The sequence below is a fragment of the Fukomys damarensis genome, unplaced genomic scaffold (genome assembly GCF_012274545.1).
Source record: "Fukomys damarensis isolate Sample0158 unplaced genomic scaffold, DMR_v1.0_HiC HiC_scaffold_28, whole genome shotgun sequence".
NCBI lineage: Eukaryota > Metazoa > Chordata > Mammalia > Rodentia > Bathyergidae > Fukomys > Fukomys damarensis.
In genome coordinates this window covers 45,879,993-45,903,642 of record NW_022900940.1, presented here as the reverse complement: position 1 = coordinate 45,903,642, position 23,650 = coordinate 45,879,993, and the positions used below count along the sequence as shown (strand labels likewise).

Here is a 23,650-nt window from a genome sequence, read left to right as displayed (position 1 = left end):
AAATTGCAGGGACGTCTGTTAGGAACCATTCACTTGAATTCAGATTAGATGACAGTGTAAAATCCATGTGATGATATCACTATAGGGACCAGCATTTTCCCAACGCTCCTCACGTGTCACAGTGAATTGTTTCCAGGGAAACTTGGGGTGGAGGCTTTTGTGAGTTTCTACTTGAAAGGGTGCCTGCCCTCTGTGAGTGTGCAGACCATCATCAGCCTGCCTCTGCTGTGGACTCCACTGTTAGTATTCCAGGTTCTGAATGTAAGTGAGGTATCAGCAATAGCTTTGTTTATCTAAGTGTAGCCTAAAGTCAACCTCCTATCCCATGCCTAAAGGACTCTAACGTCCTTAGGTTATTAAACCGCAGAAGTGGAACAGGTGGCATTGTTTGGCAGATGTGTTGAATTATGCCCTAGCAACAGAGCCTATGAAGTCACATCACCCTCTTTCAGTACATGTGGAGGGGACCTTTGAAGACCAAGCAGGATATGGGAACAGCTTCTTAAAACCAAGTCTGAAAAAGGTCAAGTTTGAAGTTGGTTCTCAAATTGTAGTTAGTCCTTGATTTCTATGGAAGAAAGCAAGGAAAGGGAGGGAGAGAGGGAAGGAAGAAGGGGGGGAGAGGTGGGGGAGGAGAGAAGTCGTGTTAATGAAAAGGAGCATTAGTCTGTGCCTCCCAGAGCAAGGATAATCCAAACGTTGCTGGTATTTTAAGGAGCCACATTACCCTCCTAATGCTATTTACTCAACCTAATGTTCAAATTCGTTTTCATTCTCTTGACACATGCCAAATACTGGCAAAGGAAGTGATCCCACTGTCCTGAATTCAGGAATGACTCTCATACTTTTGTTCTGGGCTGTTTTCTCCCCTGATAATGTCAACAGCAGAGTTTTCTTTTTCTTTAATTCACTGATTCTAATTGTTTGTACAGAGCAAATGGAGTTGCAAAGAGCATTTGCTTTTGCATGTTCAACCCTGTGGAAGAACAGACTGGGACAGTGCAAGGATGACTATATGGTGTTGCTTGGGAAGCGCCCACAAGTTCTTTGAAACAGAATTTGGAACAGCTGGACCACTGCAGTGTTTTATTTTAAAATAGACAACATATGTAATGCATATGGTCCTAGACATGTATGGAGACACAGGCAGACAATCTGAATGGTATCCAAAGACACCTGCACCTAGAATTCTGTTTCCTCCTATAAGATTTTTTTGCTCTAAGAGCACATGTTCCCACTTTCGGATTTGCAAGACACCATCTGAATCCCCATGTGTGTGGCTCCTTAATAGAGCCAGTGGGAAGTTATCTGGGATGGAGGTGTTACAGTCAGCCGGTTAATAACCCCCTCCTATAGATCTGCTCCTGCAGGAACTAACAGGGCATGATGTGCATCAGAAAGTGCCCTGAAGAACCATGTCGTCTACCCAGGGACTCAGTTGTGCGCCTATGTCCTAACCACAGAAAACTGGAATGGAACCCAGAAAAACAGAGAGGGGACATAGGAATTGGTTCCACAAGGGCAGAGCAGAACTGTAAAGCACAGAGATGGGGGAAGACTGCCAGCTCCCTAGAAATGAGGTGGTTTAAGAAGCAAGGAAAAGGGGAACCTTACGCAGAGACATCCTTGGCTTACAATTTAAACTGGCTTCGCAAGCACAGAGGAGCTTGTCTGCTTTTGCCCAGCTAACATGTATTGAGCACTCACTGTGTGCTAGGTGCCTTCCAGGCGCTTCTCATCAGATCCCATCAGCAACTCTCTCAAAATAATCTTTGATACTGTTGTCCTCAGCTTATAATTGAGGACAAGGAGGCTCCAAAGCGATAAACACCCACCTTCTGCCACATACCGACCTAGTAGTGGCAGCTCTAGCCTCGAATCCAATCTTTTTGACCCCCTGAAGCCTTCCCACTTAACTACCTGATCTCCTAGCTCCTGTAAAATACTAATTTAGTGTAACAATAGCCTATAAAATCAAGAAGTAGAAAACACTTATTAACAGACTGAATTTATTTATTCGGATGAAATTCCCTACTGTAACAAATAGGTGTCAAGTGCCTACTATGAGCCAAGTACTGTTCTAGGTACTGGAAATAAAACAGAGAATAAAATTCCCAAAATCCTTGCTTAAAAACTAGATTCTTTTCATCAACACCCTGAAATAGCCTTTCCAGCCTACCCCAGCAATTAATAAAAAATGACCCTAATTCTTAGTAAATGGTAATTTTGTATGAGTAAAAGTCCAGAGGATGCTTTTTTAATTGCTGGGGATTCCCGCAAATTAAGCTCCATCCCATACCTATAAGTGCTCAAGGGATCTTACGAAACATGGGAATATAGTCAAGACAGCAGAAAGGAAACTCAGCTCATCCTGCACAAAAGGAAACTGAGTCTCAGAGAGAGAGAAACGGCTATTTAAAGAGCACTGAGCAACTGTTTAAAAACAGCGATTTTCAGAAGTTCTTTTTCTCCATAGCTCAAACTAGGAGCCAGACCTCCTGAATTCAGTCCCAGGCTCATTTGCCAGGTGGACCAGGAGAAAGGGGAAAGAGGAGAAGAAAGGACAAGGACATTTAGTTTCCATAGTTGTTGTCTGAAAAAAGAAAACCAGCTGATCTGATTTTTTGGTAAGCCTGTTTTAAAGTGTCAGTAAAAGGAAGGTGGTTCTTTAGACTCCCTAGCCAGCAATTACTGCAGTTGGGTTGCATTTGCTGGCCCGTGTAAGGGGTGGGGAGGGGTCTGTCTCTGGGTCTCCCTAGAGGAGCCAAGTTGCCTTTTCAGACCTGTGTTTAAGAGGCCGGCAGGCAAAACAGGTCATCGGCACAGTTTTCAAGAGGCTCAGCAAATACAGCGTAAGATGTCTGAAACATGTGCCATATTTCTGACAGCTACCAAAAAGCCCCTAAGTGACCGGGTGTACCATCATAATTAAAGAGCAATAAACTATCTTCTCCAAACTGGCAAAGTAAGACCCAGGCCGATTTATCAGCTTGCAGCCTCTTCTGCGAAATCTGAGAGCAAGAAGCTAATGCTCGCCAAACTGCCTAATCTGTTAAAATTGGGAGGCAGGGGGTGGATGAGGCTTTTCGTGAGGCTGTCACAGGATGAGCAATTCATGCATACCCCACGCTTGGTTCTTCCTGAATCAACTTGACCTGGGACAGACAGGATGAAGGGGAAAGGGTAGAACCTGCCCCAGGAGATGAAGGATCACCTTGCTGGAGAGAGAGTCCTTATTCCAGGGGAGACTTCAGTTGGAAGATGTTCAGACCTTTGCCTTGGGCCACAGGTAGCACCCCTTGCCCTAGAAGCAGCTAGCTTTCCCAAAGCCTCTCCTTCCTGACCACTGTAAGTCAAAGGAAAAAGGTAGTTTGGAGATCAAAAAGGCAAAAGAAAGCCGTTTTTCCAGGTGAAGCTTCCAGGCTTAACTGGAAAGCACTTTCCCGAGACAGCTATCACAGAAAAAGAGGAATCTTGCAGACTCTGTAATGTAATTCCTAAATATGTGATATCCCTTCCAAAAAAGCTGGTGCTTTATCATTTTAATGGAGCAATTTGGCTGTTAAAATACTTATTCTTTGATTTGCCTTCTGGAAACCGTTGCTTTTGTGTATCTTGGGCATAAACAACACATCTTGTTCAAATACTGACCACTTGCTGCTTCTCCAAAAGATGACAGAAGATTTCAAAAATCCAACAATAAGTTTATACATCTGCTTCACCATGCATTTAAATTTAAAAGATACTGAAATCAATAAGAAGAGAATTCATCATCTTGAAGTCACACGGCTGCCATAACCCAAGCTTACAGGCATACCCCAAGCATAACAGAAAAAAAAAAAAAAACTGCCTGGGATGGAGGCCACGTATGAAAATATTATTCAAACACCCTCCCGAGTCAAATTGATTTTCCCCTTGCCCTGATAGTATTGCTGGTTCCTGGAAAGTCCCCATATTCCAATAAAATGTTACATTCAAGGAGTTGGATAAAATCTTGCTCAATTTGATGTAAGATTCTGTTTTTTTGTAGTCTGCATATGAGGAGAGAGTAAAACTGAGGTGGAATGAGCCGATTCCTTTAACATAAAAGACCTTCATTCCTACCTCTTTAGTGTTTGTCTGGTGGCACTCGAGTTGATTTATCTGAGTTACGTTGCCAGTTGAGGATAGTATATTTTAGCTACACATGTTGAGATTAATTAGTTAGCCCTTAGGAGGTTTGCCTACTGCCTTCACCCTGGAAGGAAAAGTGTGAATACATTGAGACTATTAATTCACAATAAATGACAGATCATAGCCCTTGCTGAGTCAATTTCTGTTTGTCTCTTTCATACACTTTGCTAACCGAGTAAGCACACTAGAAGGCAATGTCCTTGGCTATCACAAACTAAATTCCCATTTAACATAATCTCCAGGTTTCAGTGAAAATCTTTTTTTTTCTTTAATTTTTAATTTTGCAAGGTGGGGATTCAAACCTTTTGTGAAACCAAATTAGTGATGGGAATTTGGAAGGGGAGGGACACAAATATTGTCACTGTGCTGAAAATCAGCAGAACCCTTTCTCCAGATGACCCCAATAATTGTAGCGAAATTGCTCTAGACATAACCACTGGAATGGCAGAATCTATTAAAAACCTACAAAGCTCACTAGGCTATTATAAGCAAAGATCCGATCTGCTTTCAGTGTTTGGTGAAATGCAGGCGAAGTTATGGTCTTGTGCTTAGTTTTTAAAGAACAAGATGAATGCACTGGAATTGTGATCATTTGAGAAACACATTGATGCCAATATACGTTTGCCTAAATGCAGTAAACTCACCAGTAAGTGATGCAAGTTGACAATGGGAGGTAAAAAGAATATCTTGGGGATGTTGGTGGGCGGTAACGGGAAGCAGCTAATGTTCATAATGCCTAGTGGATTCCTGTGCATCTGAAACGTCAAAGGAAATGTGATGTGTTTCTCTAAATTGTGTCTCTCTCTACATGTATAAATGAACAGATGCAGACAGAGCTCAAAAGCATGGCATGGATGAATTTATCTCTTCCAACCCCTGTAACTTTGACCACGCTTCCCTTTTTGAGATGGTGCAGCGCCTTACTTTGGATCACAGACTTAATGATTCCTATTCTTGCCTGGCAAGTATATTCTTTGGTCTACAGCAATTTAAACATGACATTTTAAAAAATGAAATATTTATCTACCTTTATGTCAGAAGTTCTTTTCTCCCTTACAGAATTCCTTTAACAATTATAAATGTGTTTCTCAGTTTCCTGGGTCGAGATAGTTTTACTCCCCAAAGCAACAAGACTGAGAAGAAGTTCTCAGAAGAGACACATCCAATTCCCAAGCCTGCCCGGCTTAGCTTCCCCCTTTTCAGCTGCTATATGAGAAATATTCCCAAGAGGGTAATCGAGTTTGGCACCTGCTTGTGGAGAACTTGTAAAAACTGCCTCCTTGTCTCAGAGTTTAAAATGCCCCTCCCTCCCAGCTCCAGACCTGGTGCTCCTCTCTGGGAAAAGAATGTATTTTTTTTTTTTGCATGTCTTTTTAAAAGATCGAAACGATACGCAAATAAACTCCCCTTCACTGTCTATAAGTTTAGTCGATTCAGGTTGGTTAGTTGGTGGATTTTTTCTTTCTTTCTTCCTAGTATTCAGAGCCTTTTTCACTCTTTAAGTGAATATTTTACAGTACATGAGACATTTGGAAATTCAGCTATCCAGCAGGAGTATCAATATTTCTTAAATCCTATTTTTAAACCTAGATTTAAATTAGTAAAATTCACAGAACTGCTATTATGTCTTTATTGGATATCTGAAGATACATGTTTGGCTTTAGACTATCAAATTCAAAATCTTACAGATGCCTTGGTTTCTTTCTGTCTGCAAACCGTAAATTATTACTTCATTTCTTAAAGGTAAATGTTGTTAATAATACTTTATGTGGGTAAAAGATGAGGGGAAATGATAAAATGACTTTATAAAATCCTTGCCCCTGAAACACCGAAAGCAATATACATGTGTAGTATTAATATTAACATATTGTTGATATTAATAGTTATATAACGAGTCCTTCTTTACTAAATTACATGATTATATCCTAACTATTCTGATTTATTTTATGTAAATTCATTAATTTATTTTTTAGTACCAAAAGCTAAAAGGTAAAAAAATAGTAGAGAAAATAATCTTCAAAATAGAAACAGGACTCTGTGGAATAATTTATTAATCTTCCTCTCATAAGTGATACATTAATTATCTCAGGTTTAGAATCCCTTCATCAGAAAATTCTGAACTTTGCCAAATTGGAAGGGAACATATCATTTTGATTAAAAATTTTTTAAAAAGCTTACCTTGCATTGCAAGGCAATTTCCTCAAATGTTTTTCCTACCATTATGGAATTATTCATGTGAATTATAAATTGCATTTATGAAATGTGTAAGAATATGGATGTCTCTGAACTTAAATCATGCTCTTTTAGGTAGAATCCCTCTTCTCTTGAGGAATTTTTAAAGCATATATTAGTTTCAAGACTTTTTCAACACCACAGTTTTTAAAAACAATTTTCTTGTGTTTTGAAATTTATGACACAGACAAATGAGTAAATGCCCTCCTAAAAATTTTGAAACAGAAATGAAATTCCGAAGCTTATTTCCCACTAATCATTATAGGCTTACAAATATGCTCCGCAATCAAAAATTAATTGCAAATGGGAAAATAGCTTCCTGTCTGTATTTGAATACCTGAAGCTATTAATGATTCTAGAATTGCAGAAAATGAAAAAGAACCTCATCTCTTGTCTCTATATATTCCATTTTCTCATTATTACAGTCTTTTTTTCAGTTGGTTTTGGAGACCGACCAGCAGGGATACATAAATTTTTCTGTGTCTTCGACTCAGTTCCTAATTGATATTTCTTCAACTCTTTTCAAAGCAGCTATTTTGGCATCTACAAAAGACTTGGTGTCATCTGAGTCGTAGAAAATATATTTTAATCTTTCACAGCAGTGTTGTTTCTAAGATTTAGCATTTGGGGTAGCAGATGGAGTGGCAAAGAAGTTGCCTATAGGGGCAGCCCACTGCCTCGACTACTCTCCCGCCCTCTGCAGTAACTTATAATTTGAAATAGGAAAGATGCCGTCTTTCGTTGGATGCAGCGCTGAGCTGCATGTTGTCAGTGGAAGATTCCCCGGACCCCTAATAGAAGATTGGAAGGTTGCAGAGGCCTCCCTTGCTGCACTTCCGTGGTCTCCCCCTGGTCCCTACTCCCTTTCTCCTTTTGTTCTCTCTCTCCCAGGATGGAATGATGTCTAAAATAGTACTCATAGAAGACCCTCAAAGTAAAATGAAGTTTAGATTTAAAGCAGCCCTACATTCTAAACTTACACCATACAACCTAAATTAGTTTATTTCTTGCTTCAGATGAACTGGAACGAGAAACTATGATTTGATTTCAGGCTGTGCCCAAGGATGACCCTTCTCAAAGTGCAGGACAGAGGAGGCAAATTGTGTCCCATCTTGCCACTGAACCTGGGTTTTCTTTCATAGCAGAGTTTGGGCTGACCTCATAGCAGGCAAATACATAATAAAATAAATAAAATTACCGAGAGGGGGGAAAAAGAAACAAAGCTGTGGATGAGGGTATAAGAAGCTCCTCTCAGTTCAGTTAAATCATATCTGATCAACTGGAAAACTTGGTCTTGCTATTCTCTTTGGAGAGTTACGTATATGTGCTGCCGAAGCAAGCACTGGAGAGTTATGTTATTACCTTCATTTTAAAATTTAAAAAATATTTGTGAAGTGTCTGAACTTACAAGTCCCTAGCAACTCTAAAATTTCTTCATGCTCCAGAGTAGGGAAGCAGAAGACTTGAGATAAAACAGAGCTTGATTTGAGTCCTACCTGTTTTGTGTTACCTGTGTGAGTCTCTGAACTCAGATTTCTATTTCCGCTTCTGTAAAATGAAGATAAGCATTCCCCGTCTGCCTCTAGAGCTCTCTGTGTTCCCTGAACCCGGTTTTCCTGTCCACATACCAGGATAACAGTGTAAAAGGACTAAGCCAGATAGCGCACACTAAGCTCGGCACAGTGACTAGCACTAGTGACAACTGGCTGCCTCTCAGGCCCTTCTGCACCACACCCAACTCCCACAGCTCTCCAGAAAGTAACCTGTACTTAAAACACTTCTCCTTTCTCCCCACACAGGGCTGGTTCAGTCCTGGCCAGGTGTTTGTATTAGACGAATACTGTGCCCGCAACGGAGTGCGGGGCTGTCACCGACACCTCTGCTACCTCAGAGACCTGCTGGAACGGGCAGAGAACGGCGCCATGATTGACCCTACCCTTCTCCACTACAGCTTTGCCTTCTGCGCATCCCACGTCCACGGTAACAGGTGAGCAGGCGTGTGCCGGTCCACCGGAAAGGCCTCAGAGAGGCAGCTGGCGGGGCTTTCAGGGTCCCCTCTCACAGTCCACCTCCATTCCCTCAGCAGTGCTGCACACGCACACCCAGCACGTACCCCGGATACACATGCATACATGTATATGTGATAGGAGGGGTGGGGGAGAACACAGAGATCTCAGTGTCTTCTGTTCAACATGCTATGGAGAGGGGCTGCGGATTGAGCTCACTGGTTCCGCCGCCTGCCTTGTAAGCGCAAGGACCCAAGTTCGATGCCCGGTACCAAAAAAAAGATACTATGGAGAAATGGCAAACAGAACTTCTAGTGTGGCCTCTGACACTAGACCAAGATGGGTTCAAATCAAGGCTCCACTACTTACTAGCAATAAACCTGTTTGACTCTCTAGGTGCCACAGGGTTCTCGTCTGTAAAATGGAAAACAGTCTCCTCGTGGCTTTGTAGAGAGGATGCAAATAGATACAAAGAGCTCAGGAAACTGCCTGGAATGTGGCAAGAGCTTAATAAACATGTGCCGTTGTTATCACCTTTCATCCTATGAGGGTTCCATGTTGACTTACTTGAGTCAGATTCTGGTACACATTCAGGATATATGGCAAGTAAAGAGCAGATGCCAGACAAGAGCAGAATCATGTTAATATCAGCACTGTAAAGAAAAGGAATAGAACTCCATGGTGGAATTTAATGAGGAACATGACTCAGATGGAGTGGCAGCATGGCAGGGGACCTCCCCGAGGAAATGATGCCGGAGCTGAAAACCGATGCATGTGTAGGAGTTGAGTGGTTCCAGGCAAAAGGAACAGCATGTACAACTGTCCTGCGGAAGGAAGATGCCAAGCACATTTTGAGAGCTGAACAAGTTAGGTGAAGCTGGAAGACAAAGATGACGACAGCACTTGTAATGGAACCAGCGAGGTGGGAAGAACTTCAGAAATCCTGGTCTAAGCAGACCCCTCGTTTTACAGATTTTACACAGAAGGCCAGAACACCAAGCCTCCTGATTCTGTTCCAAATGCTCTTTCTTTAGACCTTGCCCAATTCCTGGAGGGAAAGATCCATTTTCTGAATAATGCAGAGCAGCAAATAATTTCAGAGCATTGCCATTTGGCTCTGGAGACACGGAATACATTTCCACACTGCCACAGCCATTTTACCATCCCAGGGTATGCAGCCTCATATTAGTACAGAGATGATCTTATCGTCCTCCTGAGCACCCCAACCCACAACCAGGAAGGCACGTGCTGCAGGGAGCTAGGTGGCTTCGGAAAGCCAGCCTCTGGTGGAAATGTTGTTGCTCTAGGGCAGTGATGGCAAATCCTTTAGCGTTCTCAGGGTTAACGAACAGCCAGCCACAGCACAAGTGCCCTCGGTTCACCACCACTGCTCCAGGGAAAGCCAGTGGGGGAGAGTCCCAAATCAACTACCTGTTTTTAAAATCAGTGCTTTGTCAGTCCTCCTTATCTTTGCAAGCCATGCAGCTCTGAAATACTGTATCTGTGGGATTTGTCCTGTGCTTTTCCTCTCTCCAGTGTTGGTAGATTTTTTTATGAAATGCAACTTCAGCATTTAGAACTAGATAACAATAGCATTGAAGGTTTGAATATTTAACAGGCAACAAGGTTATCTTCACGTCCCATTGTTATGAGGCTCAGTAGTCCTGCACCTGACCTTTTATTTGCATAAATGATGCTTCTGAAAACTTTGATACCTGGGATATATCTGTGCATAATTCTGCTTTTATAAATATGTACACTTTGATGACTATCTGTTACAGCCTCTTGGACTGAATTCTTTAAAGAGAGAGAGAGAAGTTGCATTATATTCTCTGGGTTGTCACACTGTATTCTACATATGTTACTGAATAAGAAAGTGTTATAAAATAATGAAGTGTTTTTGTAAACTCCCTGGTAAACATCATCATGAATTATGATACACATTGTCTGGATTTCATATTGTAAGACTGCCACTTGATTCACAGTTAGGTTTATACATCTTGTCATGGAAACAGTTTTGGATTTCTTATTTTCTTTTCAGTTCTGATTTTCCTTATGCAAGTTTGCATCTTTTTTGCTTATTATTTTAGTTTGAATGCATTTGCTTTTGCTTTGTGATGCATCCTTCTTTTTCTTTCTTTTGTCTGTGCATGTCTGTGTGCTCTTGATTCTCTGTGCATGCCTCGTGCAACCACCCCTCTCAAAAGTCAACAGATGCATGTGTACCTTAGTGGGCTGCCTCCAAATACAGACTCTGAGGGGAGCAAAACTCCCTCCCCATCTGAATCAGAAACTAAAAAAGATACCAAAAGAGAATCCAAAAAAAGAAAGGAATTCAAAATCCACTCCAGTCAAGAGCCCAAAAGGTAAGAAGTTATATGTGTATTGCTTGGTGGGTTTTTGTTTGTTTGTTTGTTTTGTTTTTAGGGTTGGTTTTTTTTGTTTGTTTGTTTTTTTGCAATTTCTTTGACCTTTCCCCATCCCTCCATCCAGGCAACCGTTTCTACCTTTGCACAGTTCAAGCTTTGAGTATTTTTGTTTTTTTAAAGGTTTTCAAAGGTAAAAAATTTGTTTAAAAGATCTAGCAATGGGCAAGAATGTGTATTTGATTCAGGTGCTTGGTGATTTTTAAAACATATTCATATTGAGCAATATGTAAACAGAATTATGAATCAGATTGCTTTTAAGGTGGCATCTAGTTATGAACCTAGTACCTTACCAAGTCACTCATAATAAGCAATATAAGTAATACATGCTTGTAATTTTGAAATTATGGGCCAGACGTGGTGGCACACACCTGTAATCCCAGCACTCAGGAAGCTGAGGCAGGAGGATCACTGTGAGTTCAAGACCAGCCTGGGCTACATAGTGCGTTCCAGGTCAGTCTCAACAACATAGTGAGACCCTGTCTCAACAAATCAAAAAACGAACAAACAAAAAAAGAAATTATGTTCTAAGGAATAAATAAAATGGGTTGACATCAAACAAGCCTGTACATTTATAGTAGTAGCTCTATCATTTTCATCAAACCATTCTCAGTTCCACAGTCATCTCATAAAAAGAAATTCACGAAAAAATGACATCATAATGACACAAAATAAAACAACATTTATTAATGGTTTCTAGTAGAATCACTTACATGATGAAGTTATCTTTAAAGTACTTGTAGGTTCTAAGATTTGACTTATCTTGCCTTATTTCTTACGTCTCTTAGGGATACTATGTTTTTTAACTACTTTTCCCTTTTAGACAACATTTACTCAGTATTTCCAGGGTTACCCTTATTGGCCTTCTTCATTTTCTCTACCCTCGATCCAATAACAGTGACACCTTAACATTTTGCTGTAGTTTTGAAACTGATGATTCTAATTCTGGCATTTTCAAGCTACCAAAAATTTGCCAACACATATGATTTATTCTTCAGTATGAATTGCTTCATTATATATTTCTAAGCCCCAAAATGTGTGCAGTTCACATGCAGATAGACCAAATGAAAATGCAAACTTTTGCTTTCTAGAGAATGCAGCAAGCTGCCAGTCAGTAAGTATATGCACACCCAGTAGACCTGACAAGTCTCTGAAGAGGAAGTTGCCCTGGCTGCTGTCCGAGGTGCTGCTTTTGGAGAGCAAAGAGCAAATGGTCACTGTGAGAAAGCAGCATTTGCTCCAGCCTGACCTAGTTTCTGTGCCATGAAACCTATCCAAAAGGATCCTCACTGGTTCTCTGAGAAGAGTAGGTGTTTGAGGGTCTGTGTTTACACTGTATTTCATAATGAAGATGAAATCATAATATTAAGTATCCACTGTGTAGTGGTGTTCTACAGTTTACAGAGTGATTTCAAAAGTCTTCTCATTTGCTGTAAAATTCTCAGGGTAGCCATTTTTGCATCTATTTGACATATGACACTGAATATCCATAAATTTAAGTGGCAAACCTACATGTCCTAAATCCAAAGCTTTTCCTCATTGCACTAAATCTACTTCTGCCTGGATTCTAAAACTCTGAGTGTTAGAAATTGTTCTTTATAAATCTAGGAATACTATACTTCATTTTTGTGCCTCGATTTTCTCACTTGTAAAATGAGTGGACAGAATCATAGCATCTGTAGGATTCATTTAAAATCTAAAATTGTCTTCTGTGGGTTAATACAAGAAATGAAACAGCTTATAGCCAGGTTTCATTGTCTAAGGTTCAATTAAAATAAGGATAATCGTTACCATTTGACAAATAATTGCTCAGTGCCAACAATTGTGTGGAGTGCTTTTGACACATGTTGTCTAATTTTATCTATGTCACACCCCTGTGAAATAAGTATTGTTATTACCCTCCTCCAGTACATGTGACCTTGAGGCTCAAATTCACATACTTCCCTGAAGCTCTGTAACGGCTGGTGGTCTGATCCTGATGGGAGTATGGGTATTCTGATGGCAGAGCTTGTACTACATTACTTTCTTTTCAAGACTGGCATTTTACATGGCATGACATGACATTTGATACTTGTTTCAGCATTCCCAAGTGAGATGCTACAACAGTCATCTGTATTAAGGAGTTGTCCATTTGAGGCCTAAGGGTGCCTAATATCAGTATGACCCACCTATGTAATTTTAGCCTTGTGGAGAAAGTAGACTCTCTTGGACTTTTAGATCACCCAGGGGAGAGTTTCATTTGAATACTAATTAACAGTCTTTGGCATTGTGGAAATCATATTCCTAACCTCTTTCACCTGCACAACCAGAATCTGAATGTGGAGATGTTATCCATTCCTGCCCCAGATTTAAAGGAAATTCATGGGCTTGGGAGCCCATGCCTAGCATGTCTGAGACCCTAAGCATGATCTCCAGTACTACAGAAGAAGAAAACAAGGAATTCATGACTGGTAAACAGATTGCTCCTTCAACTGAATTTAAGTGAACAATGAGTCTCATTCCCATTGTTATCTCAAAACCAGCTTCAGATTTGGTTAAAAGATTTTTAAATATATTATTAATTGAGCAGCCTCTGGCAGCTGGAAATTATTAGTAAGTGCTCATGTGTCAGAGACTGAGTTCTCCTACCTGCTCTAGAAATCTGTGCCACATCTGTATGAGGGTGTACCTATGTGGATGAGCACTGTTCTGATCAAGAGTAGACACATCTGCTGGTCAGGATGGTGTTTGTTGTTCCTCATCCCAAGCACTGTGTAACATGAGCACATCTACATCTTTTTCAGCTTTTAGAATAGTGCTTCTTAACTGGAGGGTGAGTCGTCCCCCTTTGGCAATGTCTAGGGACATTTTTATTTTCATACCTGTGCTATTGTCATCAAGTAGGTCCAAGCCACAGGGATATAGTCAGCAATGCAAGGGCAATCCTCATGCTAACAGAGCCTATAATGCCAATTATGCCAAGGTCAAGAAGCCCCATTTTAAATCAAACTCATAAGTGATGGGCCAAATTGTTTTCTTTTTACTTAGGTTTTTTGGTTTTTTTACACACTTACTCTGTGCTTAAAGGTATAGCAGGTGCCCCTGTTGACGTTCCGTTTGTACAGTTGAGTTTGTTAAAATACAAAATGTTGAATCCCAGCCTCAAATAATTTGATTCAGTAAGTCTTAGATGGAGCCAGGATTCTATACTTTTAATACTGATCCCTACTCCAGTATTCCAAAGGATTTGGTATTCAGATCACACTTGTTTAAGGCCATGGTTATCAGACTTGGATGCACATTTGAATCATGTGCAGGAGGGGAGAAAATGCTGATCCCCAAGCCTGGCCTGCAGAGTTTGTAATGTAATACACCTGGATGTGACCTAAGCCTCATAAATTAAAAACCTCAAGTGGTTCTAATACAGAGCAAAGCTTAAGATCCATTGGCTGACAGAACATTAGTTTGGGCCAGCTTTTAAAAATTAAACCCACTTTCTCAAAGAAGAGAAGAAAAAGGAAATATGAGCATGTTCAGCTGGTTGCATTTGGCGATCTTAAAATCCACAGATGTAAATTGCTATATCTTCTCATGTTTAAATCAGCTCCTAAGGTTGCAGTACTTAATTTTCACCATAATATTTTTAGTATTCTTTCTAGATGACATTTAGATTAGCATCGCTTTGGTCACTGTCCCATAGTGACAAGGCAATCAAACAGCTCTGATGATTGCAAGTTGCGTCGATGTTCCTTGGATCCCTTTATTATTGGGATTGGAAATTTTTCTCATTTACATTATTATTTAACATTTCGTGAATGCCAGTGCTGCTCTTCACATATGGCCTGTGTAGAAAGTACATTGTATCAGCAATTAACAAATCCATAATGCCAACCGCCCCAATCCAAAGAACTCTGCATAGATTAATGAGTCTACAAGCAGATGTAAGAGGGCATGAATTCTAAAAAGAATCTCTGAAAATGTGTCCAAAGATGTGTTTGGAACCAAGGTGCTAGCCATGTTCAGAGACCATGTGAATCTAGCAGGCTAGCCCCTGAGTAGCTAAACAGTCACACAAGACTTGCTTTTCTCCTGTTACTGAGACAAGGTTCATAAGTTAGTAAGTGGTTCTATCCATCCAGTTGCTCGAGGCAGAAAGAAGCTATCTTTGACACCTCCTCGCCTGTGGCAATGCCACAAGCTTCAGTGCTTCGAACTCTCAAGACAGGGCCTAGTTGTTAGAAGCAGGCCTCTGGAGCCGTAACTCAAAAGGCCTGTCTCCCTTCCCAGCTACTCCTCCATCTTTCTCTCCCCATCCCCACCTCCGCCCCCAGCCCCAGCCCCAGCCCCGTCTCTGTCTCCTTTCTGGCCACCATGACGTAAGCAGCTTCCCACTCGGCAGGCCCTTCTGCCTTACTGTTACCCGCCTTGCAGCCAGCCAGCTGTGGACTAAAACTTCTGAGACTGTGAGCCAAAATAAACCTCCCCTCCTTTAAGCTGTAGGCATCGGATATTGTCTCTGTGATAAGGAAGGTGACTAAGACAGGCTCTCACTCCCAATCCTTGCTACACAATGGTTCTTGTTGTTGTTGTTGTTGTCTGTGGCTGCCTACCTAGCAGTAAATGAACTCCCCCAACATATAAAACACACATGTGCACGTGACAATGACAAGCCTGTTGCTTTTTTTTTGAGACAGGGTCTCACTGTGTAGTTGAGACTGGCCTGGAACTCACTATGTAGCCCAGGCTGGTCTTGAACTTGCAGTGATCCTCCTGCCTCAGCCTCCCAAGTGCTGGGATTACAGGCGTGCACCACCACACCCAAGCCTGTTGCTTTTTAACTCTTCTTCTGTCAAAGAAGAAAACAGCTGTACAGTGGGGCTGGCTGCGTTACACCAACCTCTGAATGAAGTTGGCACTGTGCGTAGCAGGCACATGTGAATGAGTGCAGCAGTGACCCCATGCCCTTGGCCTCACATTACACCCTGACAAAGGTACTACTTTTCTCGTGAACAAGAGTCTGACTCTGGCTGGCCTTCTAGCTCAGTACAGATGTAGGCCTCACACGTGGAAAAATTACCCTATCTAAATTCTAAAGAACCAGCTTTATTTAATAGGAAGTAATTATAAGAAACAGAGGGGAAATTTTTCAAACAAAAGTAGGCATCCCAGATATCCATAGGGAAATTCCCTTTTAGAGCTTGTCTCCTTTTAAACCATGTGGCTGTCTTCCTGAAGAGAGGATCCCTCATTTAAGAAAAGCACATTTTCCAACTCAGACGTGAAATACGGTGAAATGTGCTGAGTTATCTATCACATTGTGCTGTGTTTCTGGTCCGTATAAGCCCATCAAATGATGTACATTTTTTATCTTACATTCCAACATGGTGTCCAGTGGTCAATGAGATCCAAAAATATATTTCCTCATGTTGTGCCACTTTCAAGACAGATGTAGTATATTACTGGTCTGACCCCTGGGAGATCCAACATAGGGTCTTCAGGGCAGGATCTAAAACCTTGTCTGTTTATCTAGCCATTTTTTTTTTTAAATCATCTCTTAATTCCTCAAAGGAAAATCTCTCCTCTTGGGGAAAATGCATGCTTTCCTGCATTTTATATTATTTTCTAATCATCTTTTGGTTTCTTACTTCATTCAATCCCTGAAGCCACTTTCACTGATATTCTTGCTCCAAGAGCATCCACATTCAGTGGAGGGAAACTTCTCAACCATGCCCTTATATTAGAGTGAGTGAGGCATCTCATATTGTTGGGTTAAAACTACTTATAAACTGAAAACAGGTCAGAAAAAGACTTCACTAGTCTATTTTTCCTCTCTGAGCCCCCTAGTTTTTGAAATTGATTAATAGCTCACCCCAAAAGCTGTAATACACAATTGCACCCTCATGAGGGTGCAGAAAGTGCTTGTTGTTGCTTCCTGTCTTACTCTTTGTGATACAAACACTTTGATATATTTGTTTTAGCAGCGTGTCCAACCCCCAGGGCGTCAGGGCATAATTAGAAAAAGGAGTGGGCTGGAAGGGCAGAAGAGGGAAGGGGTAAAGCCGGCTCTCATGATGAAGCGGTGACTATGGAATGTGAGAGTGCTAACTATAATGTATAATTAACTAGGATTATACAAACCATCCGGATGAGCAAGCGGGTGTCTCTTTTTGAGAGGATAATCCTTCCATGTTATCTTGATGGAGACAAAGGAAAATATCCCACAATAAGTAAATTCAAAGATATCATTTAAAAATTAAAGAAAAAGAGTTTTTAGAAGAAGGATTGTTTTTTAAGCCAAAGGTTAAGAGTGTTTGGTGTAAATGTTCTTTTAGGAAGCGTTGCAAGGAACATCTCAAATATTCTGTCCCACTCTGGCCCTTTAAGCTCTATGTTTCTGGGCTGGAACAATTTAGTAGCAAGTAGGATTCAGTTATCATGCTTGTTTAAGGACATTTTCATGGCTCCATAATGCGGTCTGCAGGCATGCATCCATTTGGAGAGAGAGAATATATCATATTTACAGTGCCTGCACCAGCATATGTGGACATTTGCATTTGGAGATAAAAGTATATTCCCTCTTCAGCTGGAGTTTTACCCCTTGTTGGTAGTGATTGGAGGCTTAAAGCTGGTTTATGTAGAACAGGGGACTAGAAACTCTTTCCGCTTCTGTTGAATTTATAAGTTTCTACACCTGAATTTTGCACTTAATCACCAGAGATACCATATCAGAAGACATCCATCATCATAAACTTGGCATTAACTTTGCATCCTAGCCTTTTTGAAAAGACATCTTAGCTTTCACGGTAGCCTGTGGAGCCCAGACTTCAACCTGATGTGAAAAACCAGGCTATCACGATAATTAAATGTTACGACTCTGTGTGCTCACCTGGATGTGTAGCAACAGTTTAATGATCCCAAAGAGGTCAGTTCATTTTACAAAACACAGTGCAGCTCAGCGTAGCTGAAGATCTTTGATTATGTTGTTCATGCTTAATTTCAGATATCAAAATAAAACGTTCAGCGTGAAAAGCTCAGTACTTAATTGTGTCGAATGGAAGCCTATAATAAACATTAATTAATAAGCTGTAGCTGAGAAGCATTTGGGGAAAGGGAGAATGATTTCCATATCCAGTATCTCAAAGGGTCGGTTAGCTGGGTTATGATAATTTCAGTTTGACCGAAAAAAGCATAGAAAGAAAAATGTGAGTCTAGATGTATTATTATTTGTGACATGGCTCAAGATGGGAGCCCGTGAGGAGAGTAAAGATGACAGAACTGGTGCTAACCACTGCGACAAGAACTTGAAGAGCAGCCGACATGACATCTTTCCTGTCATGCTGCTGAAAATGTCAGCTTTGTGAAGGACAGTGAGAAAATGGTCTGCCGAAAACTGGAAAGGTGTATTCCAGAGAGGCCTGTCGTGTCACACGTGATACAGTCCCCTGAGGCTGGAGAAACTCACTTCTGGTCCGGGGATGGCCTGCAGGTGGGAGAGCGTCCGGTCTCCAGCACGGCTCCAAAAATGACTGCACTTGACCTGCATATTGTCTCAGATTTGCAGAACCATGATATGCAAGCAGTGAGTTGTTAGCCAGCGTGCAGTTGGGTGGAACCAGAGGCCACAGGCTACATTTTCCCACGTGTGTGTATGTTCATCCCGAAAGCCATGCTCGAAGGCGTCCACATTTCTGCTAACATCTGGGACCTTGTGCACTTTAAGGAGGGATTGCGTACTTCAGGGATCTATGCCATATAAGTAACAAAAGCAATGGATAATTTAAGCATAAGGGAGTTTGTTGGGATGATGAGGCTGAGAACCTCAAAGAAAGGGATGGAATGGCCAGGGACCTAGCTTATGGTTCTGCTGCCCGCCTTGGAAGCGCAAGGATGCGAGTTCAATCCCCGGTACCCCTTCCCCCAAAAAAGAAAGGGATGGAAGACGGGAACCAAAGCAGCTTCAGAAGAGCAAGAAGCAGAACCAGAACAGTGCCCCTGCATTCAGAGACCCGTGGAGCTTTGAAAATGCCAGAATCTAGGTTCATTTTGGACAAACTGAATCAAAACTTTGAGGAGGACTTTTCCTAGTTCCAGGGATGAAGCCAAAGATTAAGAACTGCTGACCTGTTGGAACAGTCTGATAAAGGTCCTGCTGCTGAACAAACAAATCCCTCCTCTTTCTGCTCAACTTTCATCATTGTCAGTGTAAAGATTCAGAAGAAAGGGTCCTGGTGGCGAGGCTTTGTGCATAGCTCAGCATAGATGTGCAGCGGCTTTGAGAGAGAGGAGCTGCCCCTAGAAGCCCCTGCACTAGTAATAGTGGGTCAACAGGCCTCTCAACTTACCCTCCCCAAGGGCACCAGATGTGGCTGAGGGCATCCCCTCAAGTTCAGGGGCTTTCAGGAAGTGGCAGTGGATGCCAATACCTAGAGGCAGACCAAGCATAGTCAGGCGCGAGAAGGGAGACTCCACGTGGATCCTGCATTAAGGCATCTCGGCCTGGAATATTCTGGCTTCATCTTTCCTTTTCTCTCATTCTTTGTGACTCATTAAGTGTTCAAATATTGAGAAACTAACAAGATACTTAGCCAGTTTTATGACAATTATAGAATCACATCCCCCCAAAAAAATGTTTCCAGGAAAAAATAAAAAAATACAGAAACGCAGCTTCTGTGAGACACCAATACAGTTCTGCTCTTACTATTTATTTTTCAACCAACGCTGCTTGGGTGGTTCCTTGGAAACTGTGCAAATGCTTCTTCTGAAAAGGTTGGGTAGCTCAGTAAGTGGACCACATACCTCATGCAGAAGGTCTGATTCCAAATTCACTCCAATTTTAGGGACGTTAGGTACCCTGAACCAATGTACCCCTTTCAGCCACAGGGAGTCTCCACCAAGTTTGGGTTTTGTTTTGATTATACCTTTTTAAAATTTTGGTTGTTTTGAAAAAAGCTCTCGCTATGTAGTTCAGACTGGCGTTGTACTCACAACGTAGCCCAGTCTGCACTTGAACTTGTGGTGATCCTCTTGCCTCAGCTTCCCATGTGCTGGGATTATAGGCAGGTGCTGCCACACCTGTCTGATTATACCTTTCAAGAGCAAATAGTGCTCAGAAATGCATTCATATGTTTGATGCAGTTTTCATACTCAAGTTTACTTACAGTTTGGCTCAGAAGTAAACATATCTTATTAACTAAAAGCCAGATGCAGATTAGTTTTCCTCAAAGGCACAGTCTTTTATATTCTAAACCTTATCTGTAACTGCAACTTTAAGAACAAAATTCAAATGGATTTATTGGAATACAGTGGCCCCTCAGTTTATGAGCTTAATTTGTTTTAGGATTCTGGGAAGGGTTGCTGTGTCTGTATTTGTGGGGGGAAGATGGCCATGGTCATGTTCATCACCTAAGGCAGAGCTAGAGAATGGAAGCAAAATTTTGCTGAGTGCTTTTGTTTGCAAACTGAACTGTTTTTTTGTTTTTTGTTTTTTGTTTTTTGTTTTTTGTTTTTTGTTTTTTTGGTGCACAGGGATCAAACTCAGGACTTTGCACTTGCGAGGCAGGCAGCAGAACCACTGAGCTAAATCCCTGGCCCTCAAACTGAATTGTTTGCAAACAGAAGCATAAAGCATAAGCGAGGCAGGCAGCAGAACCACTGAGCTAAATCCCTGGCCCTCAAACTGAATTGTTTGCAAACAGAAGCATATGTGAACTGAGGCATTACTGTACCAATCTTTCTTCCCCCTGGTACTGGAAATCATACTCAGGACCTTGTGCTTGCCAGGCATGTGTGATGCCACTGAGCTAAATCCCCAGACCTACTGTTCCAATCTTATAGGTAATTTTTACCTCAAAAACAGTGGATCCTTAGGTTATGACTGGCCTGATATATGAACAATTTGTGTTAATGAGGTTTATGGAAGATTCATCTGCCTTTTGTTATCTATAGTGTGTACCCAGGTAAACATCCAGATCTCAGCTATATTGATTGAAAACCAACTTGAGTTACAGCCAGCCCTCAGGAACTGATCGAGATTGTAAGTCAAGAGTCCAGTGTAGTTCAGTGGTAAGAAATGCAGTACAGCATTACATTTTACCTTTTTATGAGACTTATTTAAAATGGTTTTTAATTATCAGAATCAACCTAATGAAGCTTCTGTCAAGACCATAGGACTCCTGAAAAGACAGAACTTTGTTGCTTTCCCTTAGGCACATTTCATCTGTGTAGGTCAAAAATAAGTAATACACCCTCTACTGGTGATGGATTTCTCTTGTTCTGGAACGCCAACTTCAGCTAACTGCTTGGAGTAAGATCCCCAAAATCCAACTGAAATAGTATCACTTAGAGATGAGAAGTTGCTGGTTCTTCCTTTCCAAGTTTGTTTTACAAAGAGTACACAAAACTAAGATGTTGTGAACTGAGACTTCAATCAGGGACTCAAAGCATAGGCAAATTTCTAACAGAAGAGTTATTCATATGAACAGGTTTAATGTAACATGGAGTGCAAAAGATTGGAAGTATTAATAAAGTATCTTATTCCTCAACTTTAAAAAATAATTAAAACAAATAAAAGTGACCAGAAAAATAGGACCATTATAATCACATTAAACAGAAAAGCTACCATGAACATTTTCAGGATATGACAAATATAGTGCCAAACATTTTTAAATATTCCCCACAATTTTGTAATAGTCATGTTTCACAAAAACAGTAACCAAAAGAAAGGCTTCAGTACCCATAAAAAAAAAAAGGTAAGAGTACATATGCCAAGAGTTGCTAAAATACCTTGGTTTTTTATCTTTGTATTCGCCCTTCAGTAATTCTAACAAATGAATAATATTTCTTAGATAATACAGGTAGTACTTCATGTAGAACTATATAAACGTTTGTTAAGTAAAACATCTGTTTTACCCTGGATCCTATCAATTTCATAATTTTTATTTCTTCTTTAAAAGGCTAATCAAGCTGTCTGCCAACACTAGATTAACAATTTAATCCAACTTCATATAATATGTGAGAAATGACACCAAGTATATTTAATAATGTCTCTTTGAAACAAATATTTTTGAACAAATTTTTATGTGGTAAGAAACAGCCTCAGTCAATTTTTTGAAAAATGAGCAGCACAGTTCCTTACTACTCAGACTCTTCACTACCAAGAATTTAAGGCAAACTTTAGAAAAATACAATGCAAGAAAAGATTCAAGTTAGAAATGTATTCATTTGGTTAAACATCATCTCCTTTATAATATTTATTTGTAATCTAAACTCACAGCACGGCCCACCAGCCCAAGGTAATCTACATGTCATTGTACTTAGGATATTACAACGTGTTTTTCCGTTCAGCATTGATGGAGGCCACTGGATTGCAGCAACATCAGCTCCTTTACAATTTTCTTAATAGAGTTTTAATTTACAAATCTCCAGCACATGTAGTTTTCTTCAGAAGCCATATATCTAAACTTTTTATAGAAACCAGTGAACATTTTGTGGTAGACATTCAATAGTAATCTCGTAACAGTTCGCTTAGCTAAGTAAGGGCTGGCAATAACAATTTGCCAAGCTGCTTTCCTCTGTGTTCATCATGAACAACATCTTCTACTCTTCCTCTCTTAGCACAGGAATGGATGAATTTATGTTCGATTGTCAGAGTTGCTGTAGTAACAGTCTGTCCTAGGGTCACATCTTCCAAAACTATAACATAATAATCCCCAGATTTCTTCATATGTTCAAAAGACTTCATAAACTGTTCTGGGTTGACAACTCCAGACTGTCAGCTGACCCAGTACCTTAAAAAAACCTCTGTCTAAGTCAGCAGTACAGAGGGGCCTCAAAAACCAAGCCTTCTCCAGGATGTGTTTGGAGAAACGGCTGGATAAAGCGTAGCAGTATTCTGGCTCCAGTCCACTTCTCTGAGTAGAAACTGGGTCAAACATAGGTGTTTCGTCAGGTTCCATCTTGCCAGGAATTTCCACACAGGCCGGGCAGTCTGCACTCCCCACCAGGGCGGCAGACTCTACCATGGGACTGCAGAGTACCTTATTCGGATGGGCTTCAACGCCAGCCCCACCTCCGAACCCCAGCGGCTGAGGCTCAGGGCTCTGGGCCTTGTTTTATTTTTTTGACTGGTGTTTGATTGGTTGATTCATTTGGGGGTATTTCTTGAGTTGTTTGTTGGGATTTTTTTGTTTTGCTTTGTTTTGTTTAAAACAGTGGTTCTTGAACAAGCACCATCAGAGAACTTGTTAGAAAAGCAGATCTGAGGCTCTTCAAGAATAGACCTCCTGAGTCAGACACTCTGGGGTGCGTTTCAGGGCTGTCACAAACACCGCAAGTGGTACTGAGGCAAGCTCAGGTTTAGGAACCACTGCTCTAGGAAAAATATTTATTGCTTCTGTGAAAAAAAAAAAATGTGCTTCAAAATATTTAATCAGGGTTTCTTCAGATAGTAGCTGCATACAGATCTATCTAAACCTGTACAAATAACTTGATAAATTATAGAGGTCAATGGAAAAGAGACTGACATTTGGCTGAATATTTAGAAATAATTATGTGAAATCAAACAAAATACAGGAAACTTGTGCTTTCTAACATATGGTTGCAAACTGTGGTCTTTGACAAATTATATTCCCGGGGAGTCTTCTTCATTTTGTGAAAGAGCATCCCCTGTTCCCGGTACCATTTCCGAGCAATTACAAATAAATTTGTGTGTGATGCCGAAATCATGATTTGTTTTATCACCTGTTTTTTTCCAGTGAACTCTGTACAACGTTGCTTACAGACTTGATGAGTTTAGATTGTTTTATTTATGTTAAAATAAAAGTATTCACACTGACA

At 40.8% G+C, this 23,650-nt stretch overlaps 1 protein-coding gene and 1 pseudogene across 25 annotated transcripts in view; one reads left to right on the top strand and one right to left on the bottom strand.

Moving 5' to 3' along the window:
* The window catches only part of Cadps (calcium dependent secretion activator), a 418,444-nt gene that overhangs the window by 275,082 nt on the left and 119,712 nt on the right, over window positions 1-23,650 (top strand). For 14 of the 25 annotated variants that reach the window (XM_033756969.1, XM_019204914.2, XM_019204915.2 and 11 more), the window contains 2 exons: window positions 4,998-5,134; window positions 8,205-8,392. In XM_033756969.1, the coding sequence (XP_033612860.1) occupies window positions 4,998-5,134; window positions 8,205-8,392 (325 nt within the window). Of the gene's footprint in view, window positions 1-4,997; window positions 5,135-8,204; window positions 8,393-10,618; window positions 10,778-23,650 lie in introns of all 25 variants that reach the window. The other 11 variants (XM_019204903.2, XM_033756967.1, XM_019204905.2 and 8 more) reach the window with 1 other exon arrangement.
* On the bottom strand, window positions 22,222-22,770 carry LOC104849946 (annotated as a pseudogene).